The sequence below is a fragment of the Lissotriton vulgaris genome, chromosome 6 (assembly GCF_964263255.1).
Source record: "Lissotriton vulgaris chromosome 6, aLisVul1.2, whole genome shotgun sequence".
Lineage (NCBI taxonomy): Eukaryota > Metazoa > Chordata > Amphibia > Caudata > Salamandridae > Lissotriton > Lissotriton vulgaris.
In genome coordinates this window covers 1853085071-1853112156 of record NC_141694.1, presented here as the reverse complement: position 1 = coordinate 1853112156, position 27086 = coordinate 1853085071, and the positions used below count along the sequence as shown (strand labels likewise).

At 44.4% G+C, this 27086-nt stretch overlaps 1 protein-coding gene across 1 annotated transcript in view; it reads left to right on the top strand.

Moving 5' to 3' along the window:
- Positions 1 to 27086, top strand: part of IFT172 (intraflagellar transport 172) — a 1181874-nt gene that overhangs the window by 441853 nt on the left and 712935 nt on the right. The window contains exons 19-23 of the mRNA XM_086928171.1: positions 52 to 136; positions 14912 to 15004; positions 15434 to 15511; positions 16433 to 16681; positions 17077 to 17155. Of these exons, the coding sequence (XP_086784297.1) occupies positions 52 to 136; positions 14912 to 15004; positions 15434 to 15511; positions 16433 to 16681; positions 17077 to 17155 (584 nt within the window). The remainder of the gene's footprint in view (positions 1 to 51; positions 137 to 14911; positions 15005 to 15433; positions 15512 to 16432; positions 16682 to 17076; positions 17156 to 27086) is intronic.

The window sequence follows — 27086 nt, the reverse complement described above, 5'->3', positions numbered from 1 at the left end:
TCCTTGTGGGGTATTCTGATCATTCCATGTTTGCCACACACTATTTTCCAGGTGCTTTGCTGCTTTAGGGGATGTTGCCAAGGCTCGATTTCTTAATGAGACCAACGCCATAGCAGATCTTGCGGCCAAAGAATATGTAAGTTTGTGAAGCTTTCTTTTTTTAGTGTTTAAAACCTAAAGAAGATTTATGTTCGTTAGATCACTTAAGCAGGATATCTGATTGTGGATTTAGCTCAGTTAGAGAATGAACAGAGAAGTGGCCAGGTTCTTTGTGAATATCAGATCACAGTCACTGGAGCAAATAGCTTATTCAAGGTAGTTACATTGGTTAGCATAAGGTATGGTGACTCATTACTTTGTTTCATGGGTGAAACAGGATTCTGCTGGTCGGTATGTGTGGTGAAGAGGACAATAAGAAAGGCTCAGTTTATAGAATGAAGTGCCTTATGGACTGTATGTAAACTATGTATGTAAACTATAAATTCCTTAAGTTTTCTTCCGGTGAAACATGGAAGAATCATGAGCACATATTTCATAATCCAGCACCAGTTTGTAAAAGGTTGGCCATGGCATTCAGGCTAAGCTGCAAGACTTATTTTTAAAAATATGGGTACGTCAAGCTAATTATTCTTAGATGATGACATATGCTACAGTTACCTAAAGAGATGATGGTAAAAAAAATGGAAAACTTATTGTGTTGTCCTGCTATCCCTGCTTCTAGACTGCTGGGAATTGTTAGTACACCGTGGTCGGTACCTAAAGGCCTCTTGAAAAAACAATGTTACTTTACATCTTTATTTGGTATTGCCATTGAATAAGTGCCCCACACAAACTTACCCCTTTCCCTACCCATGCAACTCCACTAGTCCTCTTTTAGGACCCAACACCTGTCACAGGAAGCAAGATATTACTTCTCCAATGCAACCACATATGGAAAGTGGAATTTTTTGTTGTGTCCCAATTACTATTGCTTTATGTTTTTTCTGTTTTTCAAATATAATTTTCTTGTAAAAATGGCCTTTCCCCCCTTTGCTGTTCTTCCTTTTTTTAAATGAGCTTTACATTTCATAGTGGTTAAGCCGCAGAAAGCCACTGTTTTGTGCCTAGATAACTACTTTTTATGCTTAAATTTTCTTTTATTGTTGCATAAAAAAATAAAGAAGCTGAGATACTCAATAAAGCTGGTACACTTCAAATGGTCAACTTCACCCTGACAAGTAGCAACATTTTCAATAAATTCCCCCCGCTCCCACCCCCACACTCTCCCTCCCCGGGTGCTCATCCAGCCTCAAACTAAAAGAAATCGTGTTTTAGCTGAGGTTTATATAGACTGATTGTCAGGGTTGCTCAGTCTGCTGAACTATTCAGTGAAAGCAACCTCCAATATCTGAGACAGGTCAATTCTGTAAGCTCCTGGGAGAGGAGCATGATTCCCTCAATGCATGTGGCAATTTTCTTTGCAGTCTCATGCTGGAGGTGTTAGAGGCTGTGTGTCGTGCATGGTAATAAACATCCTGACATTCCTTGGGGGACAATTGTCTGCCAAGTTCCAATTCCCTTCAGACTTGTGCAGGGGACTTCGACCTAGACTCCTCATTCAGCAGTATCCCATGTAGTTCAGTGCTATGGCACCTATCTGAGTCTTTCTTAGAAGCCAACGCTTACATTTTGTCAGTTGGCGTTGTGTGGCCTCCCATATTAGCGGCTGCATTAGCCAGTATCTGAACCTCGTGTAATTAAACCATTCCCCTTCCGGAATCACAAAGTCGGCTCGCGGGGATGCAAATGGAATGGGGCCCTCCGCATCGAAAAAGTCGCCTTTAGACTGGCATCCCGCCTGTTGCCAAGCTCGTATCAGTGTCCTGTCAGACCTGGGGTAAAGTCTCCATTTCCCACAACCGTAGTTAAGGGAAAAGGAAACACCGTAAGGCCTCTTCGAGTCGCCAGACTATATCAAACCGATAGGGTAGGCCCAGTGAGCAAGGACAAATATAGATTTACAGGGTGATGAGTGCGGGCCAGAAACAGAACCTTCGATAAACTCTTTCCTGCCAGTGCTCTGTCCATGAATAACCACACCTTTTCCGACTCAGGGCGAGACCAATCCACCAAATACCAAAGCTGTGTCGCATGAAAATAATGTAGAAGGCATGGGACTCACCAGGCTACCCTCGACGGGGGATGCCAACTGCGATCGCGTTTTATTTGGGGTCGCTTACCAGCCCACACATAACGCTGTAGTGCTTCCTGGAGAGTCTAGAGCGTACGTGTGACCCTGACGATAGTTGAGGCCAGTTGGATACCGAGATATGGGATAGATCCGAAAGCCCACTGGATCAAGTGATTCTGGGTCAAGTAGTCCTTTACGGTGGGTGAGACTGGGAGATGATTTAGCAAGATTCATAGGAAATTCTTTACGCCGCTTCAAAGTGTCACACCTCATCCAAGAAACTGGGAAGGGCCTCTCTAGGTTTGTCTAGGCAAACAATAACATCATCAGTGTATAGTGTAATAACGTTCCTCACCCCCAAAGCTTACCCATGTGATGTTCGGGTTATCCCTGATGCTCTGGGCAAACAGCCCCATATAGAGCGCAAATAGTAGGGGAAAAAAGGAACACGTCTGCCGTGAGGTATGGAAAAATTGGGCTGAGCTTCTCCCATTGACTCTGGGGAAGGCCTTTGGCTCCCCATGACCACTAAGTATACAGGCGCAGAACCGTTCCCCTAAGCCAAAGTGTGCAAGCGTTTCAGCTAAGTAGGGCCAGTGAACACGACCAAATGCCTTTTCAGCATCGATAGAAAATAGCAGGACTTCTCTCTGTGAATGAGTGGCTTTGTCTATAAGAAGTAAAATCCATTTAGTGTTGTCTGCGCAGTGTCTGTTAAGGATAAAACTGGTGGGCTGGCAATATTCCATTGAATAATTTTGCTTCAATATTTAAGAGTGAAATGGGCTGATAGGACTAGCACTGCTGCTTGTCTTTGCCTGATTTCGCTAGGACCCTTATGGAAGCTTTTATCATTGAGGGAGGAAGTGAGGCTGTACTTGTGATGGAGTTAAAAACTCTAGTAAGGAGTGGAGCTATGGACGAGCAGAAGACCTTATAGAAGGCTGCCAGGAAACTGTCTGGGTTAGATGATTTAAAGCGTTTTTGCCTCGAAATCTCTGATAGGATCTCCTCTATCCTTATCAGACCATGTAAACCAGCTGCCTGCTTTTCTGTCAAACGGGTCACTCTGGATTCTCCTAAATAAGTAGTTATGTTAGAGGCGGAAAGGGCCCGTGTGGAATAAAGGTCTCTATAGAATTCCCTGAACCGTGCCGCACAGGCCCGTCCCCCTCAATAAGAGCTCCTTCACCCGTCAGTACGGTATCTAGCATGGTTGCTTGGTTAGTTTATTTGTCAATAACCTCTCACACTTGTTCCCCCCTAGAAGGAGTGTTTGAGACGGTGAATGAAGCATTCTGCGCCATCTAGATCCAACCCTTCTAGTTGTTTCCAGGAGGACTCAGCTGATGCCACATTCTAGGGGCCCCTGTACGGTGATAGATTCGCTCCAACTCCCAAACCTGCTGCTGTAATTGTGCACGCTGATCCCTCCTTATTTTATTGACCACAGCTGAGATGGCTATAAATTCCCCTCACATGACCACCTTGAGCACATCCCAGACAGTCGGGACAGGGGTAACAGTGGTGTTGTTAATTCTTAAATAATCCCAAATTGCCTTCTCTATTTGCTGGACCACCTCTGGCCTACACAGGAGGGTCTCTGGCAGCTGCCAGGTATGGGTGGTAGTGTTGTTACTCAGGAGTGTAAGGCCCAGCAAAATGGCAGAGTGATCAGACAGCGCAGTTCATCTCCACCGACTTGACTGCCACCTGCATCTTTCAAGAACCCAGGAAGTTGTCCAATCGGGCATATGATTTATGTGTGTGGGAATAAACTGTGTAATCTTGCGTTAGTGGATGTTTATCCCACCAGACATCCTTTAATCCCATCTCCTGGAGCCAGATGGCATCCCCCGCAGTAACAGCTCCCGCCGCACCCTGCCTCTGAGCTGAGTGGTCCAAATCATTATGGAAGACAAGGTTAAGTTCCCAACCCCACCCCCCCCTCGAGCACCACCCACTGGTCATTTGTTGTCATGGTGACCACTACTACCATGCCCAAGAACTGTTCCTGTCCCTCATTGTAAGCATTCAGCGATGCTATTATTAATGAATGTGGTCCAATATGGATCTGATTAACCAGAAAATGGCAACTAATTTCTGGTATTTTGGACCCCACTTTCTCTCGAAAAAAGCATGACAATTATATTGCTACTCCTGCTGCCTTACGCACTGAGGTGATATTGTTGGGGAAAGACGCTGGACTTGAGCCTATGCCGATCACTCGCTAGTTGGCGAATCTCCAGTAACAAGCAAATATCAGCATGTGTATGTTCTAGATAAGAGAGGATAGCTTGTCTTTTAACTGGGTTATTGAGCCCTTTAACATTGAGAGCCAGAACCATCAGTCTGTTTAACGAAAATGTCACCCTGTAATTCTCTCATGTGGGAAACCTGCATCCCAGCTCCAGAAGGATCCCCTTCCCGTCTAGCAGTAGAAATAACCCATCTGCCCTTGGTGTAGAAAACCTAAAATGATTAAGACCTAGTGATGAGCACCCCTGAAAGAACACCCCAACAAAAACTGAAACGATCCAGTGTCCCTTGAACTAGGAGGGGACAGAAGCATCCAACCTCAGTCCAGTTGTGAAAAGACAGAGGGAGACTGTGGCCATCATATCAAAGCCAAATGTGGCCTCCCAAGGTGAAGCTGCAACATGCTCAGGTGGAGTCTCTGGATACAGAATCCTCACAAACCTTTCCAGTGGAGCCTTTCTCTCTGAGGCGATCATGGTTGAGTCCGGCCTGACCCTCACAGGACTGGAAGAGGCTCATCTCTGGCTCCCTTCAGGTCTACACCCGCCCGGACGCTCGCTTCGGCTTCGACTCTTCCTGCGCCTCAATCTGCAAGAGCTTACATGCCACAGTTAGGGAGTGGAATTGATGAAGCTGGTCATGCCATTTAAAGATGATTCGGAAACTGTATTGGCGGTAATTCTCGAGCTGTGTGGAGAATCCATTCCTTTAATGGGACGTTATGAACGCAGGTCAAGATATCTGTAGGCTGTGTCTCACCAGGACTCTGTGGGTTCTGTCTGGCGAAGAATCTCAGACGCTTGTGTCTCCCCAAGGCTCTGAGCGAATATAGCAGGCATGTAGGACTTGATATCTTGCCCTTCCGCCACCCGTGTGGTCCCACTTATTCGTAACTTGTTCCATCTAGATCTATTTTCCAAATCCTCTGTGTGGTCCTGTAGGTCTATCTGCTGATCTGAGAGAACGATTATTTCCTATTGCAATTGCTCTAGTTCTTCATCCCGGGAAGTCTCATGGTTTTCTAATGCATCCACTCTGTCACAGATGTCCGTCACTTCCTTTCAACCAGCTTCTAGTACACACACTAGGTATCTCTTGACCGCCAAGAGTTTGTCTCACAGTTAGGTAAACAGGGTCTCCAAATAGGGACACGTGACCAGGGCCTCCAGTTCTTCCTTGTCTGGTGAGGCCGCTCTACTGAATGGCATCTGGCCGTCCCCAGTCTGGGGACCCGCAGACTTCGTGAATATGTTCTTGATGGTGACCCCTTCTTATTACGTGTGGACGTCATCTACCTGCCCAACTCTGGGTTGATAGTGTCTTGTGTCCTCAGGGCTAGCCCCCCAGGTCTGCAGCATCCACTACTCCAGCCGCTTTCTGCCCTACTAGGGAGTGTCGGCCGGCCACAGGACCCTCCCCCACTCACACAGACTCCCATTGGAGCAAAGCCTCCCATCGAAAAAGGCTGCTCATGCACCTGATGATTTGATGTTTCGCCCCACCAGCAGCCAGCGTTCACCACAGGCCCTCCTCACCTCCGTGATCCAGGCTTCAGGCAAGTTCACTTGCCAGAGACACCACAGGGGCCCTTCTTCACCCTAACACAAGCCTATGTGGTCTAAGAGGGCTTCCCTCCGGGCCAAGCCTCAACCCTGGGCCCTCCACTTCACACCATGCCTCTTCAGGCCTCCAAATTTCAGGACATGACGGAGTGAGGCCCCAAGCACGGAGTGAGGCCCCCAGCCCAGACAAGGGGGCCCAGTCAATCAGGTGTGATGCAGGCCCTGTTTTAGTAACACGCCGCCCTCCACCAATGCCGGGAGGCTGGCCTTGCATGCTCCCCAAGCAAAGTCACATCAGAAGGCCCGCTGCCTGACCAAGCGGGGACCGCCGCAGCTTTCCGCATACTCCAGGGGCCAATTAGGGGAGAACCAGCCCGGGCCTCAAATGACCAAGAGCTCCAGTGGGTCGCTGTGGCGGCAATCTGCCCCAGAACTCCTCAGCTCAGGGGGTGGGAGCTCCACCACAGCAGGCTCAGCAATATCCAGTCCAGGCCGCACCGTCATCACCAGTAGTCTCGGCTCTGTGCAGGGGTCGTGGCTGGCCCGCCACCAACTCAGAGAGGCCGTCCTAGCTCCCCGGCACATCCACCTCAGCTGACCCCGCTACACCTCCAAGCGGGGCACTCTGCATCTTTCAGCTTTCTCCAGAGGCCAATCAGGGGAGAGCCAGCAAGGGCTGTAGGCCTCCGCCCGCACCAGCGAGTCTAAGTGCTGATTGGTGATTGTCTCCTATGATACCACAGAGACTGTCATTGAAAGTTTGACCATAGGTGAGTACTATGAAGGGATTGGCACTGTTCCGCTAGTAATTACCAATCGGGGAGGGGCTGGAGCCCCAACTAGTAGGAGTTTGGAAGACTGGTGGCATTACTGGTCATCTTCCATATGCCGTTTGCCCTCTCATTGAGAATGACTGAGGGATTCTAAAAATTGGGGTCTGTTTGCTCAGGTGGTTTTAGATTTTTGGAGACCGTACTGTCCATAAAAGTGGTTCATCGTCTAAGGCAACAGAATCGACAAGCAGATCTATTAAGCAGGCTCTTTGAAGAAAGCCACAAATGAGCCATAGACAGCAATGTTCCTTGAGCGGTCTTCATGGAAAAAGCTGATGTGTACTAAACTTCAACAAGTTGGAAAAGTTGAGATGGGCCCCAAAGGGTACTCCGTGCTAGTTTGGATATTGCCTTTTTGGATGTGGTGAGGAAAAGATTAAATATGTGGATGTTTATATGACCTGGCCATTCCCCAAGATACATCAAGATTACATAGAACAAATTAGCCACCATTAGTAGCAGAAATTGAAAGGGAGCTGAATAGATGGTAGCTTTTGTCCATTTCTTGGCTAAGTAGAATGACCATGACTAAAATGTATATTCTTCTGTGGCTTGCACTTAGTTTACTTTTTTTTTCTAGAGTTTTATATAGCGCGGACTAGACCAGAAGATATCGGGTATCAGAGCGCTTTACATGAGCACCAGTTTTGTTACACAAGGACACATTAACTTTTAGTTAGGTACGGAGAGATTAAGTGATTTGCCCAGAATCACAGGATGTTGAGCTTCATTGCGGAGACTCAAACCCAGTTCTGCAGCTTCAAGGTCCACTGATCTAGCCAAAAGGCTACATTCTCTCCCTCTGCTTTTCAGACCACCTTGCCCCATGTCCTTCAAATATCTTTCTTAACTGTTTTGGCTCCAAGGACAAATGATACAACGTACTCGCTGGACTCTTGGGCTTCTGCGGTTCCATGAGCCTCGAAAACTCGCTGCCAATACTTGACCAAGTCCCGCGGAGCCACGAGCACAGTTCCATCACTCCTAAATCCATAAAAGATTAGTGACTGCCTGAATCTAGAAGATCTAGAGGATTCAAGCAAGCCGGGCCGAAGACGGCTGAAATGCCAGAAACCGGTCCCCGGTAGCTTGTTTCCTTTCTGGTGAAGAATTGGCTTGGTAGTTTAGTCTGCCCTGTTCCCATGATGCACTGGGCCAGGGACAGACTGATTTGCATATAGCCAGGTTCTGAGCTGGGATGGGGCAGTGAGATAAATAACGGTGATGGATCAAGCCCTGATCTTTGGACTGGGTAAGAGTGGTCTGCTCAATTCAGACACTCTGTTCATCACCACCCCCTTTTCTGAATCGATTTTGGCCACTATAGGTGTGGCAGGGTATACTCAGACATGAGTCCCTTTCTCACTGCTCCATCAGGATTCAAGCAAGCCGGGCCGAAGACGGCTGAAATGCCAGAAACCGGTCCCCGGTAGCTTGTTTCCTTTCTGGTGAAGAATTGGCTTGGTAGTTTAGTCTGCCCTGTTCCCATGATGCACTGGGCCAGGGACAGACTGATTTGCATATAGCCAGGTTCTGAGCTGGGATGGGGCAGTGAGATAAATAACGGTGATGGATCAAGCCCTGATCTTTGGACTGGGTAAGAGTGGTCTGCTCAATTCAGACACTCTGTTCATCACCACCCCCTTTTCTGAATCGATTTTGGCCACTATAGGTGTGGCAGGGTATACTCAGACATGAGTCCCTTTCTCACTGCTCCATCAGGATTCAAGCAAGCCGGGCCGAAGACGGCTGAAATGCCAGAAACCGGTCCCCGGTAGCTTGTTTCCTTTCTGGTGAAGAATTGGCTTGGTAGTTTAGTCTGCCCTGTTCCCATGATGCACTGGGCCAGGGACAGACTGATTTCCATATAGCCAGGTTCTGAGCTGGGATGGGGCAGTGAGATAAATAACGGTGATGGATCAAGCCCTGATCTTTGGACTGGGTAAGAGTGGTCTGCTCAATTCAGACACTCTGTTCATCACCACCCCCTTTTCTGAATCGATTTTGGCCACTATAGGTGTGGCAGGGTATACTCAGACATGAGTCCCTTTCTCACTGCTCCATCAGGATTCAAGCAAGCCGGGCCGAAGACGGCTGAAATGCCAGAAACCGGTCCCCGGTAGCTTGTTTCCTTTCTGGTGAAGAATTGGCTTGGTAGTTTAGTCTGCCCTGTTCCCATGATGCACTGGGCCAGGGACAGACTGATTTGCATATAGCCAGGTTCTGAGCTGGGATGGGGCAGTGAGATAAATAACGGTGATGGATCAAGCCCTGATCTTTGGACTGGGTAAGAGTGGTCTGCTCAATTCAGACACTTTGTTCATCACCACCCCCTTTTCTGAATGAATCTAGAAGAAGCGAAAACGTCAAGCGGCCGATATCCAAACAGCAAGCCCACCACCTTCTGGATGAGGAGAAACCATATTGTTTCAGAAGAGACATTAATTTAGATTGATTTGGATTCCCAATCATGGATAGGATGTCCAACAACGACTTGGCATTGATAGCCAATGCGTAATTGGCTGCTGAATATGAGATTGATATTAAGTGCTTACAGATATCCTCCTCTTCTCTTCATGATTGGTAGAGACATCTCTGGATGAAAATGGCTATCAAAATGCTTTCCTAGGATGTGAGGACTGAAAGATACGTTTTGCAAGATATGGAAGGCTTTGATAGATTAATTGCAAATGCTGTACCTTTGTTGGCTTATCCATGCACACTTCAAGCATTGATAATATAATATCGCCCATAATCTTTATGGTACTGGACTATATCCAAGGTGGATTGATGTGCATGGCCAAGGGTTTATGGTGGTGTGATGATCAATAGCATATGAATGAATTGTTACGGTAAAGCTTTGGTACCGAAGAGTTTGGAACTGAAACTTTCAACGCCAAAAGCAGCGGGCAAAGATGAAAAGACTCCACCAAAAGAGCCTTGGTCCAATCTTCCACAGTCGGATCCGAAACAGAAGTAACTGGTATAAACCCTGACACTGGTCATATCCATGCCAAATTGCCTGAAAAAAAAGAACATGGGCCACCAGGAAGAGTACCACATTTCCCTGAAGAGAAAAAATGTGGGTTCTAACCCTTCACCAGCATATATTCCATCTCCTTCAGCCACTAATCCTCAATTACTCAGCACACCCAGTAATTCCCCACCACCACTTACACCTGACCCACAGGATCAATGGGCTGAGAATGGGGATGAGGATAGCCCACAGGATGTTGACCCATGGAAGGATTAGGACACTGACCCAATCACAGACAATGACCCTGACCAGACCATCACCCCCTGGCGATAATATAGGGTGTATTGAACTTCTTAACAGGGCTGCTCATTATCATGAGGTGGAACTGCATAAGGAGGTTTTAGTGGAGGCCTTCTTGTTTGAGTCCCTAAGTTCCTCTCAAAAAACTGCCCATACACTGCCAGTGCGTCAGGGGATGCTTAAACACGCAGATGAGGTTTTCAAAGATCCTGTAAGTTCCCAATGCCCGCAAGAGAGCTAACTCACAGACCACTGGTGAGGCGCTTCCTCCTGATAAGGAGTCTAAGTTAATTGATGCCTCTGACAACAGGGTAGCCTTACAAGTGGCTAATCACTGGCGCATCGCTAATGCTCAGGCTTTGTTAGTCAGATATGATAGGGCTCATTATGATGAACCTAAATCTAAGGCAAATTATCTTATTCAGGAAGGCAAATTTATCACCAATACCGCCATCAAGTACACCCTAGACGCAGCAGACTCAGCAGACACAGCAGCGCGCGCAGTAAACACCAGCGTACTACTACGCAGACATGCATGGTTAAGAATTTCAGGTTTCAAACCTGAGGTACAGTCCTCTATTCTCAACCAGCCATTTGACAAAGAGCTCCTCTTTGGTCCATCAGGTGACACCGTGCTGGAAAAAATAAAAAAAGATACAGAAGTCGCAAAGTCCATAGGGGTTTTGCAGTTACCTGCGAATAGGGGTTCCTTTCATCGCTCCTTTTACAGGGGTGGCTCCAGAAATATTTCGGACCACTTTCACTTGGTCACACACGAGCAAGTGCTCCCTCTCCTTCAACAAGGCAACTTGCTGTCCACTCTGGACTTAAAGGACGCCTATTTCCATATCTCAATACACCCTGCTCCACCGTAAGTACCTCAGGTTCGTAGTAGCAGGACAGCACTATTAGTTTAAGGCGCTCCCATTTGGAGTAACTACAGCACCCAGGGTTTTTACCAAATGCCTGGCAGTAGTTGTAGCTCATTTACGAAGACAACACATTCATGTCTTCCCATATTTGGACGACTGGCTAATAAAAGCCAACTCGCAGAGGAGCTGTCTATGTCACACTCGCAAAACAGTGCTGTTGCTCCACGATCTTGGGTTCACAGTAAATCTGTCCAAATCCCATCTACAACCATCCAACACATAGGGGTATCTGGGAGCCACAATAGATACACAAAAGGCTTTGGCCTACCCCAATCCCGCCAGAATCCGCAACATGCAAACTTTACTCTGCCAGTTTCAGCCTCAACACTCATTACCAGCTCTGGTGTTTATGCAGTTACTAGGGATGATGGCATCTTGCATTCTAATAGTCCCTTATGCAAGACTCCAGATGCGTCCCCTTCAGGAGTGCTTAGCACGTCAGTGGAACCAAGCTTAGGGCCACTTATTAGATCCAGTGTTGGTGAACGGCCGTACCCATCACGCTCTGCAGTGGTGGAATACACAAAATCTTTCAAAAGGGTGGCCCTTCATTGACCCGGTTCCACAGATAGTGCTAACGGCAGACGCAGCGCACACTGGTTGGGGAGCTCATCTATAGAGGCATACAATTCAGTGCATCTGGAACCTGCAACAAAAGCAACTTCACATAAATCATCTAGAGCTCCTAGCGATTTTTCCAGCGCTCAAAGCGTTTCAAGTACATTTAGTTGGCAAAGCTGTCCTGATCCATACAGACAACTTGACAGCAATGTACTACATACAAAAACGGGGGGAAGACACTCTCCAGCACAAACCATCTGGAGATGCGCTATACGTCACAAAATGTATCTCCTTCCAGAACACTTCTCAGGAATAAACAATTAGAGTGCAGATCTGCTCAGTCGTCAAAGACAACAGATTCACTCATGGGAACTCCACCCTCAAGTTCTCCTCCCATTCTTCCAAATGTGGAGCTTTCCGGACATAGATCTGTTCGCCACAAACCTAAATGCAAAATGTCCAAAATTCGCATCCAGGCATTCTCATCCATTGTCCAAAGGCAATGCACGATGGATGAATTGGTCAGGGATATTTGCCTACGATTTTCTGCCTCTCTCACTCATTCGATTAGTGGCTCGGAAGCTCAGACAGGCGTGCCTGACACTAATCCTAGTTGCTCCCAAATGAGCCCGGCAACCGTGGTTCACAACCCTATTGGAGCTCTCAGTAGTTCCTCACCAAAAACTACATCTCACTCCTAATCTTCTCATTGATAAATTTATTTCGGTCAAATGACCATAAAAGTGCACATAAAATACATCAGCACAAACAATAAAACAATAAATAGTCATAAAATGTTAAAAGAGAATTAAACTACAAGTTATCAGGATACGAGAAATAAAAGCAATAAGTACAACAATTAGGTTAGAAAAGTTTGCCTTCTACGCCACATACTGAGTAAATAATGAGAAACCGCAAACACAATGGGAGGGTGGGTATCATAGGTCAGTATCCTGCAGGCCTGTGTAAAATGCAAGAATCCCAAATTCTTACAAATAGGAATCAGCCAACATTTTCTAATTGCTGAATAGGCAGGGCAGAAAAACAATACATGAGTTACATTCTTATTTTTATAACTACATGCAGGGCAGACTTCGTTATTAGGTTTAGCCATTTAGATGTAAAAGACCTAATGATGATGTTCTAGACAACAACAGGGTGTCGTCTGCGAACATCAGAGCAGGCACTCTACCCGTAGCCAATTTAGGGGCATCATTGTTTACCACACCATTCAAATGTTCCACAAGGCCGTTAATGTAGAGGCTGAATAGTGTGGGTGCCAAACACGCACCCTTGGCGAACTCCTTTTTGGACAGGGAATTGATCTGTGAGTTCGCCATGCCTACCAGACCTGACCTGGGCGAAGTTGTTTACGTGGAGCCTAGATAGAACGGCTAATAAATATGGCAGGAGTCCCAGGTCTGCTAGCACCTTCTACAATTTTTCACGCGGAACCAGATCAAATGCCGCCCGCAGGTCCACAAACACAAGGTAGAGGCTACCTTTGCTGTTTTCCAATACAGGGCCTTCTCACTCAGAGCCATGGAGAGATAAGACATCCAGATCCCAGTCATCTCAATCTTGCGATCTGGCTCTTGAAATCTTAGAGTCTAGTTACCTTAATCTACTGCCAGACTGCATAAACATCATCAAAGACGCTAGACGTCCGATCACAGGAGCATGCTATGCAGAAAAGTGGAAGAGATTTGTGATATACTTCAATAGCAATCAAATCTATCCATTGGGCGCTTCAGTTCAAAACATAATTTGCTATTTATTACATCTACAGCATTCCAATTGAACTTGCTCTTCCATACGCTTACATCTTGCTGCGAAGCCGCATACCTACAGAACAGACAACATCCATCTCTCTTTAGAGTGCCTGTCATTAAAGCATTTATGGAGGGGCTTAAAAGAATCATTCCTCCAAGAATTCCACCTGCTCCAGTGTGGAATCTCAACATTGTCCTTGCCAGACTGATGGGTCCACCCTTTGAGCCATTGCATAGATGTGAACTGCAATTTTTCACTTGGAAAGTAGCTTTCCTCATAGCTATCACATCACTGACGAGAGTAGGTGAGCTTCAGGCACTCACCATAAAAGAACCATTTTTACAAGTACACCAAAACAAAGTGGTTCTTGGGACCAACCCTAAATTCCTACCAAAGACATTTCTGCCTTTCACATCAACCAATCTGTTGAGTTGCCTGTGTTCTTCCCTCAACCAGATTCTGTCGCAGAACGTGGTCTGCACACTTTAGATGTCTAGAGAGCACTACTTTACAATATAGAAAGGACAAAACCTTTCCGAAGCACAAAACAACTGTTTGTCGCTTGTGCGCCACCACATAAAGGCAATCCTATATCAAAATCAGGCACTGCAGGGTGTATAGTCAAGTGCATTCAGACATGCTATGCAAAGGCAAAACAAACACTCACAATTTCCCCTAGGGCGCACTCCACACACAAACTAGGGACTTCTATGGCGTTCTTAGGGAATATACCCATAGATGACTTCTGCAAAGCTGCAACATGGTCTACACCTCACACATTCACCTAACACTATTGTGTAGATGTGTTAGCAAGACAGCAAGCTAGTGTGGGCCAAGCAGTTTTACACACACTATTTCAGACGACTGCAACAGCTACAGGTTAGCCACCGCTTTGGGAGATAACTGATATATAATCTATGCAAAGCATGTGATCTACAGTTCACATGCCTCAAATGGAAAATGCTACTTACCCAGTATGCATCTGTTCTTGGCATGTAGAGCTGTGGATTCACATGCACCCACCCGCCTCACCCGGTACATATACCTGTTGCAGTAATATATTACTTAGATACATATATACATGGACATCTCTTACTACTCTTACTAACTCCATTATCACCCTGTGACGTGAACAATCTAACAATGGAGCTGATGACCATGCGCACTATCACTGAAAGGACGACTTTGAACAAAAACAAAGTGCAAGCATCCAGACCCAACACTAGATGGCAGGCTATGCAAAGCATGTGAATCTAAAGCTCTACATGCCAAGAAAAGATTCATACTGGGTAAGCAGCATTTTCCTTCCTCGTGATGTGTTGTTCTTGTCCCTAGGAAAACAATTTTTCATGAATTTGAAATATTCACATCTATGAATGATACCAATTGAGGAGAACTAGTGTTATTGGTGATTATCCTTTTCGTTTTAAGGCATAGCTAATTTCCATCTGAAAAGTAAAAAACTCTCTTGCAGGTTATCTTTAAATGACTTCGAAATCTCTGACTTGGACTCTTGATATGACGGAGCCTGTGCTTTTTTACAGGGAGGCGACGGCACAGAATACTATCAAGTGCGTGCTCGTCTAGCAATGCTAGAAAAGAACTACAAGTTGGCAGAAATGATCTTTTTGGAGCAGGTGAGAGACCGAACACAGGACCTATAATCCACTGAAAATGGAAAGCCTTGTTTGAACAAGAATAGCAAGTTGCAATATATCTGTGAAAGGGAAGTGTGAGCTAATGCTGTAATTGAATGAAAATTCAACGAGTTAAATGCAAACCAGAAAACGATAAGTTGCAATAATTTCGGTTGGTGGTGGGGTGAGGGCGGTGAAAATGTAAAGAAGTTATCATGTTGTCATTTAATGGAATGTAAACAGTTCTCTATGCATGCTAATACCCCACGGTACATAAATAAACTACAAGGGACGTTTTATGTGCTCTGTTTTATATCTTCCAATGAAGTGATTAAAGATGGTCATAAGCACAGTTACCTGTAGCCAATACTTGTGGTAAGATTTGATGATGATTCGATGATCCAATGGTGCGTGTTCTTGTTGATGCAGAATGCTGTCCTTGAAGCAATGGAGATGTACCAGGAGCTCCACATGTGGGATGATTGCATTGCCGTCGCCGAAGCAAAGGTGAAGTAACTGTGACGCGTTCTACCTCGTTTGTTGTCATTTTTCTATGATCTCTTCTTCACTCTTTCCCATTATTCTGATGTAGTTCTTACCCTTATTTTCTCATTGTTCTTCTCTCGACTCTCCCATGTTCCACGTGTTGTTTTGTTTTATCATAATCTCACACTTCATTCCGCACTATGGAAGATGGTATCAAGAAAAGTGTAACAGTGGTTTCTTGTTCTGGACGTCTTGTCTGTCTCATCTGCACTCACTGAAATCCAAGCTGCTAGCTAAAGAGAGTTTGTTCTTTTCACAAATAAAATGCTAGAACTTTACCAGTGGTATAAAACCTGTTAATACATTGTGAATTCGGAATATGTATTGCATATAGACTTTGCCATTCTGTTAACCATTGTAGTGTTTGGGTGTGTGGTTGGCAAAAATGTAAAGCTTATTTTAACTATCTTATTGCAAACGTTAACATGACTTCCTGACTCCTCTGCACTTGAACATTTTTCCACCCCACTCTCTAAGGTAATTCCCAGTCTCTTCTGTTCTCCCTCCCTTTTTTTTGTGAATCTCCTCCCTAAACTTCCACTGAAGAGGAGGGAACCAGAAACATTTTCTGTTTTGTTGTATCTAACCAGGATTTTTTGAGCAGACTAATTGTTCCTCACATACTTGGAAATCACCTGAATTTTGGGGGACATTATCAAATCTCAGAGAAAACACTCAGCCATATATTCACCTAGACCTAATTTCATAGCTCCACCTTGATTGAATAGCTGCATATAATGATCTCAGTGTGGAAACTAACCATGTTGCATTGACTTATGTGTAAGAAAGCAAAACAAGTGGGCTTTGTGGGTGAGGGTGATCAGCTGCTTGTTAAGCAACAGTAGATATTCACATTTGATAATGACCTTTTTCTGCTGTTAGAATCACCCTGAACTGGAAAACCTCAAGCGGAGCTATTACCAATGGCTGACTGAGAGCCAGCAGGAGGAAAAGGCAGGTGAAGTGAGGGAACAGGAAGGAGATTATGTCACTGCTGTGAACCTCTACTTGAAAGCTGGCTTACCTGCCAAGGCTGCCCGTCTCGCCATCAGCAGGGATGAGCTAATGGTGGACACCGAAGTCGTGGAAAGGATCACAGCGTCTCTCATTAAAGGAGAATTCTATGAGAGGGTAAGAGCCCCCAGTGCCACAGCTCTTTGGGGCTTCTTAAAGATTCCCTGCAATACTAATTTACTTTTCAATGCTTGAACTTTCTATCGATAACTCCAACATTCAAAATATGTTAGGCAACATATACTTCTGTTATATCTGCCTTTGAAATAGTTTAGCTTTCTATATATTATGATATCCTACCTGAGGAATTTAAAGCCAGAGTTAAGTGCAGACAACAGTGAATTATCTTGTATGTATTTTTCATCACTGGCTGGAAAAGCAACATTCCTTTATTAGTCCTGGTGTTGTGCTCCTGCTTGCATCTGCAGCATGACTGTGCCCCTCGTTGTGTCTTCTGGTTCTTTAATCATGTACCATTATTAAGAGTGGTTCCATTTCACGTTTTCTTGCAGGCTGGTGACCTGTTTGAGAAGATTCGGAACAGCAGGAGAGCTCTGGAGTGTTACTGCAAGGGCAATGCTTTTAGGAAAGGTAACACACTTATATGTTATTTTTGAGATTGTCTATGGGCTAAACCTAGATTTAGGCTATTCTGATAATTTTATGCCCCTTCAAGTTACTTTCTTGGGAAAATTCACATCTTCATCAGAAACTCCTTGCAGTCACATACACGAAAGCTTCTGCAAGTTATTGTCTTTCTTATAATTCTCAGCTCAAAGCACCTATAACAACCAAGGTGATCATTCCATGACCGAGAGTGAGAGTTAATCCATAGACGCTTTTCTTGTTCAGTCTACATTTCAGTGGCCAAGTCATTCTCGCCCATTTTAACATGAGTAATATTTTCAGATGCTAAAGAGGAAGTTGAGGTTCTCCAATACATTGTGCACAATATAATTTAACGATTAGCAGTCTGGACGCTGAATAATATTACGTCTAAATATTTTTTCATGCAGCAGAAGAATGTTTAGTGCAGCAATAGAATGTGTGCACAGTTGGTGTTGGGAATAGTCACTAAATTAGAATTTTTAGTGAGGAGCCAACTACTGCCTGGGATGTTTGGCAGATGGGGAGATAAAGAGAAACATAAAACATGAAATCAAAAACCTATGCATCTTCTACCAGTGATCCAGTTGTTAATTTGGCAACGTTATTTTGTGTGAAAGTGTTTTTCCTAACACCTAAGTGCAGATGTGCTGAAAGTTCTGATAGGTTACTGTTGTTAGAGATGGGTGCTCTTCACACAAAAAATAATTCATAATGTGAAACGAGTACTGCTGATTTTTTTGGGGGGGAGATAGCTACTTCCAACCACTGATTCCTCAAGTTTAGAATATCCCCAGACGTCAAACTGGATCCAGAAGATTTTTTCAGCAAAGCTCCTGCGTGGCCGAAGATGGCGTTGTGTGGCTCTATCTCAAACCCGTTCTGCCCCCGAAGTGGCGTTTGGAGCAGCATCTAACCTCCACCAAAGCATGCTGGTGTCCGATTCTTTTTTCTGCGCCTTCTTACTCTGATCTGGAGCGATTGCCTAAAGTTTATTTGATGTCTATGCCAGATGCAAAAGAGGTGTGTATCTGGTACTGGAGTTGGAACCACAACTTGAAATTGTGTGAGGAGTGCACTTTTATGCATCTGAAGGAGATCCAGAATTGCAAAGCTGGGCTGTACAATATTGAACGCTGTAGGATGTCTAGTAAGCCACACTCCCGCTCTAAGTCAAGGTCAAGAGAGTAAAACTGTTCCCGCTCTTGGGGCCGGTCTTCTTCATGGTCTAAGTCTTCTGGTAAGTCAAAGTCTAAGAAAAAACGTGGGAAGGCCAAGTGGGACTCATCCCAGTCTTGTCACTCTCCCTCTGAGAAGTCACACAGATGTCAAAGGGCGCCTCGATCCTGGTCCGAATCACCTGCAGAGGAGCCAATCCTAGAGCTGATCCGATGCACCCCAAATTTACGGGGCCAGCAGCGGAATCAAGGCTTTCAAGGAAGCCATGTTGTACTTCTTTGAACCTTCCCGGCTCCTTCTGGCACGCCTTTAGGCCCCATGGATCCTCAGAGGCTTCTAAGTGGGTTTCCTGTGGCGATCTGTCATCTGCCCTGTTTGTACCTCCTGAACCCATTTTGGGTTCAGCTTCCACTCTGGAGCTGATTCCACATCCGGCACCACAATGCAGGTTCTTGCCCTCTCTACGCTGGCTCCAAAGCTGCCAGTGCTGAAGGAGGACATTGATTGTATTGTCCTGTCTGGCTCTGAATCGAATCCTTCTCGCCCTTGGTTGAAGTCAAGTCCTGTAATAGTTTGAATGTGACCCACCCCAGTCCACTCTGACTCAAAGAAATCAGCACCTTTTCCAAGGAGGTGCCCAGCTCACCAACAATGTGTTGTATTGGATTCTCACCAAAGCAAGCCATTCTTTGGTAATGAAGGAGATGAGTGTGATTTTCGGCCACAATATGATGACAATTTCTATTTGGAATTGCAAGAGACCAGTGGGTTAGACAGTTTTCCTAACACTGTGCTGGAGTCTCCTGCCGGTCCTTCAAAAGAATAGACAGTGTCATTTGTTGTGATCATCAGACGAGCTTCCGAAGTCCTGGACTTACATTTGCCATCTATTGAGACAAAACCTAAGGTCCTCACTGACTTTTTACAGCCTGGGCTGACCTTATATAAGCCCTTGCTACCATTCAACTAAGTCTTGACTGACACGCTCATGGACAAGTGGTCACTATACCTATTGCACTGGTTTAGGTCCTCACTACAGCATCACTACCATGTGGTATTGCAACAAGCTAAGCGGGTGGGGTTCTGGGCTCTGTGCCAAAAAGCCAGTCGCCTCTGAAACTGGATCAATCATCTGGACATTTCCCTGATTGTGCACCACCTGGCAGTATCGTTAAACGCCAGCCAGACAAAGTCAAATGTATTGTTGTTTGTTTCGTCTCTACATTCAAACACTTGCAGTGGGCACTGTTTTTTTAAAAACAAATTTTATTAATAGTTTTTATTTTTCATAATAGAACTGATGCAGTACTATGTTCATGTGGGATGGTACAGTTATTATCATAACTACAATATTTTCTTCCACGTGGAGGAAAGAAAGCCAGGTAATGCCATTTCGTACATTTTGTTCACACTTCAAATAATCTACAAAGCCAGTGATGAGTGCCATGTACAGCTTTGCTAAAACTCCCAACGTCCAAACCAGTTATGAAACCTCAGCCCAACATGTCTCAGTCTGCAATAAAACAAAAGACCCCCAACGTATCCCCTCCTCCCCCCTCTCTCCAGTCCATTTAGTTACGAAAGGGAACTTCCGAATATACCTGTTGTCCAAAGCTTGGCATACATCAACACTTTAAAACTTTAAAAACAGCCTGTCTACGTGTAAATTACATTTACAACTTCACCTGATAGGTGGAACACAATCTTGCGTCTGCAATTGTTACGTTTGAGGTGGTTTTGGAATCCTACTCTATTGCGAGTTATTGTGGGTGTTAATAATATCTAAGTCTTGCGCTTTAGTAGTTTCTAGCATGACATCCCACGGATCTCTACATATAACCATCTTATTAAGTGCCTACCTCTGTCTATATAATAAAGTGCTTTAACCAATTCATGTGTAGGGGGTTCCTGCCGGTGTGGGGCGCAGTGTGTTTTTACATATTGCATTAACGCTGCATGCAGTATATACAAGTGGTCTGGCACTCCAGTCTCTCTTATGAAATTATCATGATCCAGTAGCTGTTTATCATTAAACATCCGACACCATGCTAACCCCCTCCTCTAACCAAGGGGTGATAGTACGCCTCGTTATTCTTCCAGCCGTCAGTGGTATTCCCAGTAAGGGTATGTGTTATAAACTCAATAAATCCTGGATGCAAGTTGAGTTTAAGCTGAGTTTAATGAAGAGTATTGGATCTACACAGCTCATCATCTGCGAGCAGTCTTCAACTGTCCTGTTAACCTCACAGCATTGAAAACATAACATTCTATATACAGTGACATCACAGATCCATTAACCACAGCACAGCAAGAAGACTCCAGCAATACTGCTCACAAACACAGAGCTTTTGATATAGCTTTACCGTAACATAGAATATAACATATCTCCGTTCCTTAAAACATAAACAAAAGAAAAATACAACATAATATAACAATGTAAAGTTATTCATTAAAACATAGTGCAAACGAATCTTTAAATCTTTGTGGGACGACTCTGGCTCTTGTGCTTCTTCTATTCTGTAACAGGGAGGTAGATTGATCGGCAACTCTCCCATTCTGTAACAGAGAGGTAGATCAACTAGCAACACATCCATCATCACACTCAGAACCATTGCTAATGGAACAATTCCCTGAACTGGATTTGGATTTAGCCTTAACAACCTTAGACAAATTCCACCAATTACCTCCTGCTACTTGAATAGAATTGTTGCCAATCTTGATCACCTTAACAGGATCACTAAACTTACCACTACCTTTCTTGCTATGTACAGCTTTCTTTTTTTTTTTTTTTAAACATTTTTATTTGCATTTTGGTTATAACTCAACAGTACAGTCATGTAATTCTTCGTGCTCATCCCCCTACACCCTCTCCCACCCCTCCACAATCCAACTTTGCTGGTGCGTTACATATCCCATTTGTCCAAAGTCCGTATATTCGATATGCAAAGATCTCTAAGTGTCTCCTTCCAAGCCATCTGTAGGACGTGTAAGCAGTTTTGCATCCTAGTGCTGAGCTCATCTCCCTCCCAGCCCCCATCCAACCCGTGATAATAGCGCCACCTGGCCCAGACCTTACGGAACTTCCTAGGACACCCTCTAGCTTTATAGGTCACTCTTCCAGCAGCCATATAGAGATCTAATCCTCGTCTCCATTCCTCCAGTTCCGGGGGAGTCGGCGACCCCCAGTAATTTGCTATATCCCTTTTGGCCACCACCAGGACAAGAACCAGGAAGGTTAGGAGAGGGCGAGGAAGGTCCACGTCGTTAGTCATTCCCAGAAGGGCCAGCTTGGGCTCCTGGACAAGTGGGACCTCCAGTATCTCTCTCAACTCCCTAAATATGTGGTTCCAGTAGTTTTGAATCACGTCACATGCCCATAGTATGTGATAAAAAGTCTCCTCTGTCTCTATGGCAGCGTCAGTATGTGGCATCGTCTATTTTCCCCATTCTCTTTAGTCTCACCCTGTCATAATAAGTCCTGTGTAGTACATTATATTGGACGAGACGTAGCCTGGACTTGATCGCCACCTCTCTGGGGTGCATCAATACTATTTCCCAATCTAGGTCATCCAGTTCTCCCACTTCCTCCTCCCACGTGTTTCTAAGTTTCGCCAGATCCCCCAGCATATTGTTGGTTAAGGTTTTGTAGGTGAGTGAGACCGCCTTCCCCTGGATCTGTTCCTGTAGGAGCCGACCCTCTAGTGGTGCATATTCTGGGAGCCCAGGTAGGTGTATGTTTTGAGTCCGCCAAGCATGACGCAACTGCATGTATTTGTATATCTGTGTGTGCTGAAGCCTACGATTTTAGAGTCAGGAAGGTTTTTAATTTCCCCCTGGCGACCACATCTCCAATGGTGGAGATTCCGATGTCATCCCACCGCTTAAATCCCTTGAGTTTATAAAGTTCGGCCAGCCATTTGCAGTACCATAGAGGCGTCTGCCGGGTGGGCTTCTTCTCCCAGCCAGTACGTTTTGTGGCCTTGTTCCAAGCAAGCAATGTAATAAGATTCGCAGGGAGAAGTTGTCCCCTCCCAGAACCCCCCGTATAGATAGTACAGTATGTTGTGCGGAGACAGTTTGTGTCGTTCTAGGGCATATGTGGGGTGGTCTGCCTGGGTATGCAGCCATTCGTTTATCTGGGTCATGTGTTCCGCCCAGTAGTAGGCCTCCAGTTTAGGTAACGAGATTCCTCCGCTGTACTGGTGTCTCTGTAGGGTATTTAGTGCTATTCTAGGTTGTTTACCCAGCCAGAGGAAAGCCCTGAGATCCGAATGAATTCTAGGCAGCAGTGTGTCCGGTAGCGGGTAGTATTCATTCTGTAGGGCGTATAAGTATTTGGGGAGGATGATCATCTTCTACATCGCCGCTCGGCCTAAAAGCGTAAGCGGCAACTGTCTCCAGCGGTCCATGTCCGCTACGGAGTTCAGCATGATCCTTTCTAGGTTTTTCTGCAGGGAGAGTTTCCTGTCAAGGGTGATGTAAATCCCGAGGTACTGAAAGCCTTCCGTAGTCGTAATTAGTTGCCCTGGCAATGTTGTCCAGGTTTCCCTGCCCCGTGGGTCGTACAAGACCAATTTATGGCAGTTTATTTTGTACCCGGAGTGTTCCCCATAGCGTTCCAATTCCATGAAGAGCTCCGGCACAGTGGTCTCTGGGTCGGTAATGTACACAAGGCCATCATCCGCATAGAGGATAGCTTCTCTTATGTACAGCTTTCTTGATCCTCACAAAATCACACAACGGTACAACTTTAACATTTCTTTTCCTATCAAACCACTCCTTTTCCTTTCCATGCATAAAAAGTACATTGGATTTGACATTATCCATTATAACCTCAACATCAACCAAAGAATTAAACCATTTGTTCATCCAACCCGGACAAAAACTTGTATTGGCTTTCCTTCCCCTTAAAACCTCAAAAGGGCAAAACTTAGTAGTGGAATGGGGAGTGGTCCTATAAGACCACAACATACTATCTAAAGAAGACAACACACCATGCCTACCTTCAACAGCCCACTTAATGCATTCCCCTACCACTCTGTTCATCCTCTCCACAAGACCATTACCTTGTGGGTAATAAAGAGAACTCCTGAGATGTTTAATTCCACATGATTTAAGGAAAATCTGAAATTCATTGCTCACAAACTGACTTCCATTGTCTGAAACAAGAAATTGAGGAAAACCTTCCCTCAAAAACACCTCTTTCATAAATTTGATAACACTAGTGGCACTAGCTTCTCTGACAACCTTGATCTCAGGCCATTTTGTCGCACACTCTATCATGACAATTACAAATTTCATGCTCTGGGGTAAAACTTCGTATGGACCCATTATATCCACTCCTACTTTAATCCATGGCCCATTAGGACACTCGACAGGAGACAAGGGAGGAGTATTGACCTTAAGCGTCTTATCCGAGGAACAGCACAGCAAACAATTTTCGACAGAATACCTGATCTCATTGTCCATGGTCGGCCACCAAAACTTTTCTCGAACACGTTGAGTGGTAAGAGAAATGCCCAGATGTCCATTGTGAGCTTCTTTAACAATGACTGACTTGAGTGAATGTGGTGGAATCAACTTATCACACCTCCTCAGTAACCCATCCTCTAACGATATTTCTGACTCAACCTTCCAGTATGGCTGTAGTTCAGAAGAGAGAGTTTTTTTGCTCGGCCATCCATTCATCACAAACTTACATACATCTTGAAGAACATTATCCTCAGAGAATGCTACCCTCTAATCACCTTCTGACCCAACAGCTAAAATGGGAATATCAACAGATGCCACAAAGCAATCTTCATCACATACATCTTGAAACCCTGTGCCTTCACAAATATCTGAAGATTGGGGAAAACGCAACAAATAGTCAGCTCTGACATTCTTACCCCCAGCAGTGTGTGTAATGTCGAACTGATACTGTAGTAGCTTGTTTACCAGTCTTATGATTCTAGGGGTACAACATTTACTAGGACCAGAAGATAATATTGACACGAGGTTTGTGGTCTGTTAGCAGGTTGAAGTGTCTTCCCCAAATATATGGGCAAAACTTATCGATAGCCCATAAACAGGCTAATAATTCCTTTTCAATAACAGAATAATGTTCTTCTACTCCTCTTAAAAAGCTAGATGCAAATGCAACTGTTCACTCTTTGTCAACTGACCTCTGCGTAAGAATAGCACCTAGCCCACTTTTACACGCATCCACAGTAATATAGCAAGGTAGTTATGGATCAAAAGGTGTCAAGACATTACTCTCCTTAAGAGCGTTTTTAATCACCCTGAGCGCACTGTCACAGTCATAGGACCAATTGAACTTTGAGGAGCTCTTGAGAAGATTACTAATAGGTCTAACTATGGACGCGTAGTTGGAGACAAATCTGGAATAATACTCCAATAACCCCAATAGAGACTTAACTCCTGTTTTATCACTGGGGACTGGAGCATTCATTATCGCATCAATGAGGCCCTGCCTAGGCTTAATGCCATCCCTGGACAAAAGATGTCCTAGATATTCTATCTCTTCGCATGCAAATTTACATTTCTAATTTTTTTAAACCACACCTTTTTGTTAAAAAATTTCGAGCACTTTTCTGATAATCCTATCATGAATCTTGCTATTCTTGGCATAAATTAGGACGTCATCCTGAAATACAAGCACCTCTCCGACACCCCTCAACATGTTCTGCATTACCCTCTGAAAGACTGATGCCGCGGAAGCTAGTCCGAACGGCATCCTTTTATAACGAAAAGTGCCAAGAGGGGAAACAAATGCTGTCAAGGAGCACGATTCAGAGTGCAGCTTTATCTGATGATAGGCGCTAGCCAAGTCGAGTTTAGAAAAAATGGTCACACCTTTGATACATGAAAATAAATCAGAAATTTTGGGCAGTGGGTGTGAGTCAACCCAGATCTCTTTATTGAGTGATCTAAGATCAACACATACTCGCAATTTACCATCCCGTTTCCGGGCTACCACTAAGGGAGAAAGCCAGAGTGATGAATCAGTAGGTTCTATGACTCCCATCTCGCATAATGAAGTAAGTTCTTTTTCAAGATCCTCCCTGACACTAAAAGGAACACTCCTGAGTTTGTGTTTGATAGGAGTAGCGCCCTTTTTAACAATAATCTTGTGTTTGAAACCAGAAATCCTTCCCAGTTTGTTACTGAAAACAGTGGGAAATTCATTGATCCACCTAGTGTTTTCTTCATTACAAGTGATTAGCATAACTTGCTCTCTTGTTCCCGGTCTTAACTGCATTCCAAATAATCCCTGATGGAACCACCCTAAGATATTAAGGCCTTTAACAGCCACATAAATCTTTCCTCTGATCTTCCTGTCCTTGAACACAAGAAAATCCTCTATGAAACCCAGTAAATCGATCTTCCGTCCTTCATAGGATACTGGAGATCGATCAGGAGGAAAAAGTTCCCTCTCTCCCCATGTCTCTTGAAACAATTTTTGGGTTATCATAGTGATCCTAGCACCAGAATCAACTAATAAATTAATTGCTTTATCACCGACTCTGATTTCGACAATTGGATCAACACATGTAGAGGGATCTCCTGTAAGTGGAATGGAAGATTCATCAGAATGACTGTGATCACAGACAACAGAAACAATCTCATCGTCTGATCCACAGTCATCAGATTCCAAGACACAGGCCACAGATTTCTTTTGAAATATCCTTTTTAAACATACAGCAGAAAAATGACCTATCTTCCCACAGTAGTTGCATGTGACATTAAGAGCAGGACATTTAGTACCTTTAGTATGGGGAGAACTACCACAGCGCAAACACATATTAGAAGGTATAGAGTTATCAGGTTTCTTCTTAGAGAAGTGAGACATACCTTTCTTAACAAAAGGAGTTTTATACTTTTTTGATGAACCTATATAATTTATAGCAGGAGACTCACTTGGCTTATCTTCCAGTTCTTTTAGAGATATATTCAATGTTTCAATGCTTTTGGCCACTTTAATTGTTTCATCGAGACAAGGGTTATCCATAGATAATAACTTTTGTCTGATATGTTTATCCTTACAGTTCCCTACAAATTGATCACGGATTAATTGTTCTGTGAAATTTTCAAACGGACATAAAGACGCTAATTGCCTGAGAACAGAAATGTAGTCATCAACATCCTTACTATCCGATTGCTTACTCTCAAAAAACTTGTGTCTTAATACAATCAAATTAGGTTGTTTATCAAAACGTGCCTTAAGTTTAGCTACAGTGCTTAGATAATCATCTAAAATTACATCTCCATCAGGTAGATCAGGTAAGTGTTTAAAGATAGATCTGCCTTCAAACCCCAGCGAATGTAGTAGTAAAACTTTTTCCTCTCTGGTCGGAATCTAGACGCACCAATGGCACCTAAAAATGTCTTGAATGCATCAAACCAGACATCCCACTTCACTGTAGGTTCACCAGGAGTTTAAAGAAATGAAGGAGGTGCATCGATAGATTGCATGAAGGACATAGTTTGTAAACACTAAAACAAAAAACAAAAATATTAAAAATTGATGCCAAATTTATACCTCCAAAAGATAATGTTCTTGAGTAATATCAGTGTGCGAATCACAGCAGGTAATTCACCAGATTAATGTGTACATGAGATGTGTGTGAATCACAGAAGAAAAGTAGTAGTAGATAGATGATTCACAAATTACTGTAGTAAATAGATGATTCACAAATCACTGGAGGTAATCCGCTACCATCATGTGTACTTGAAA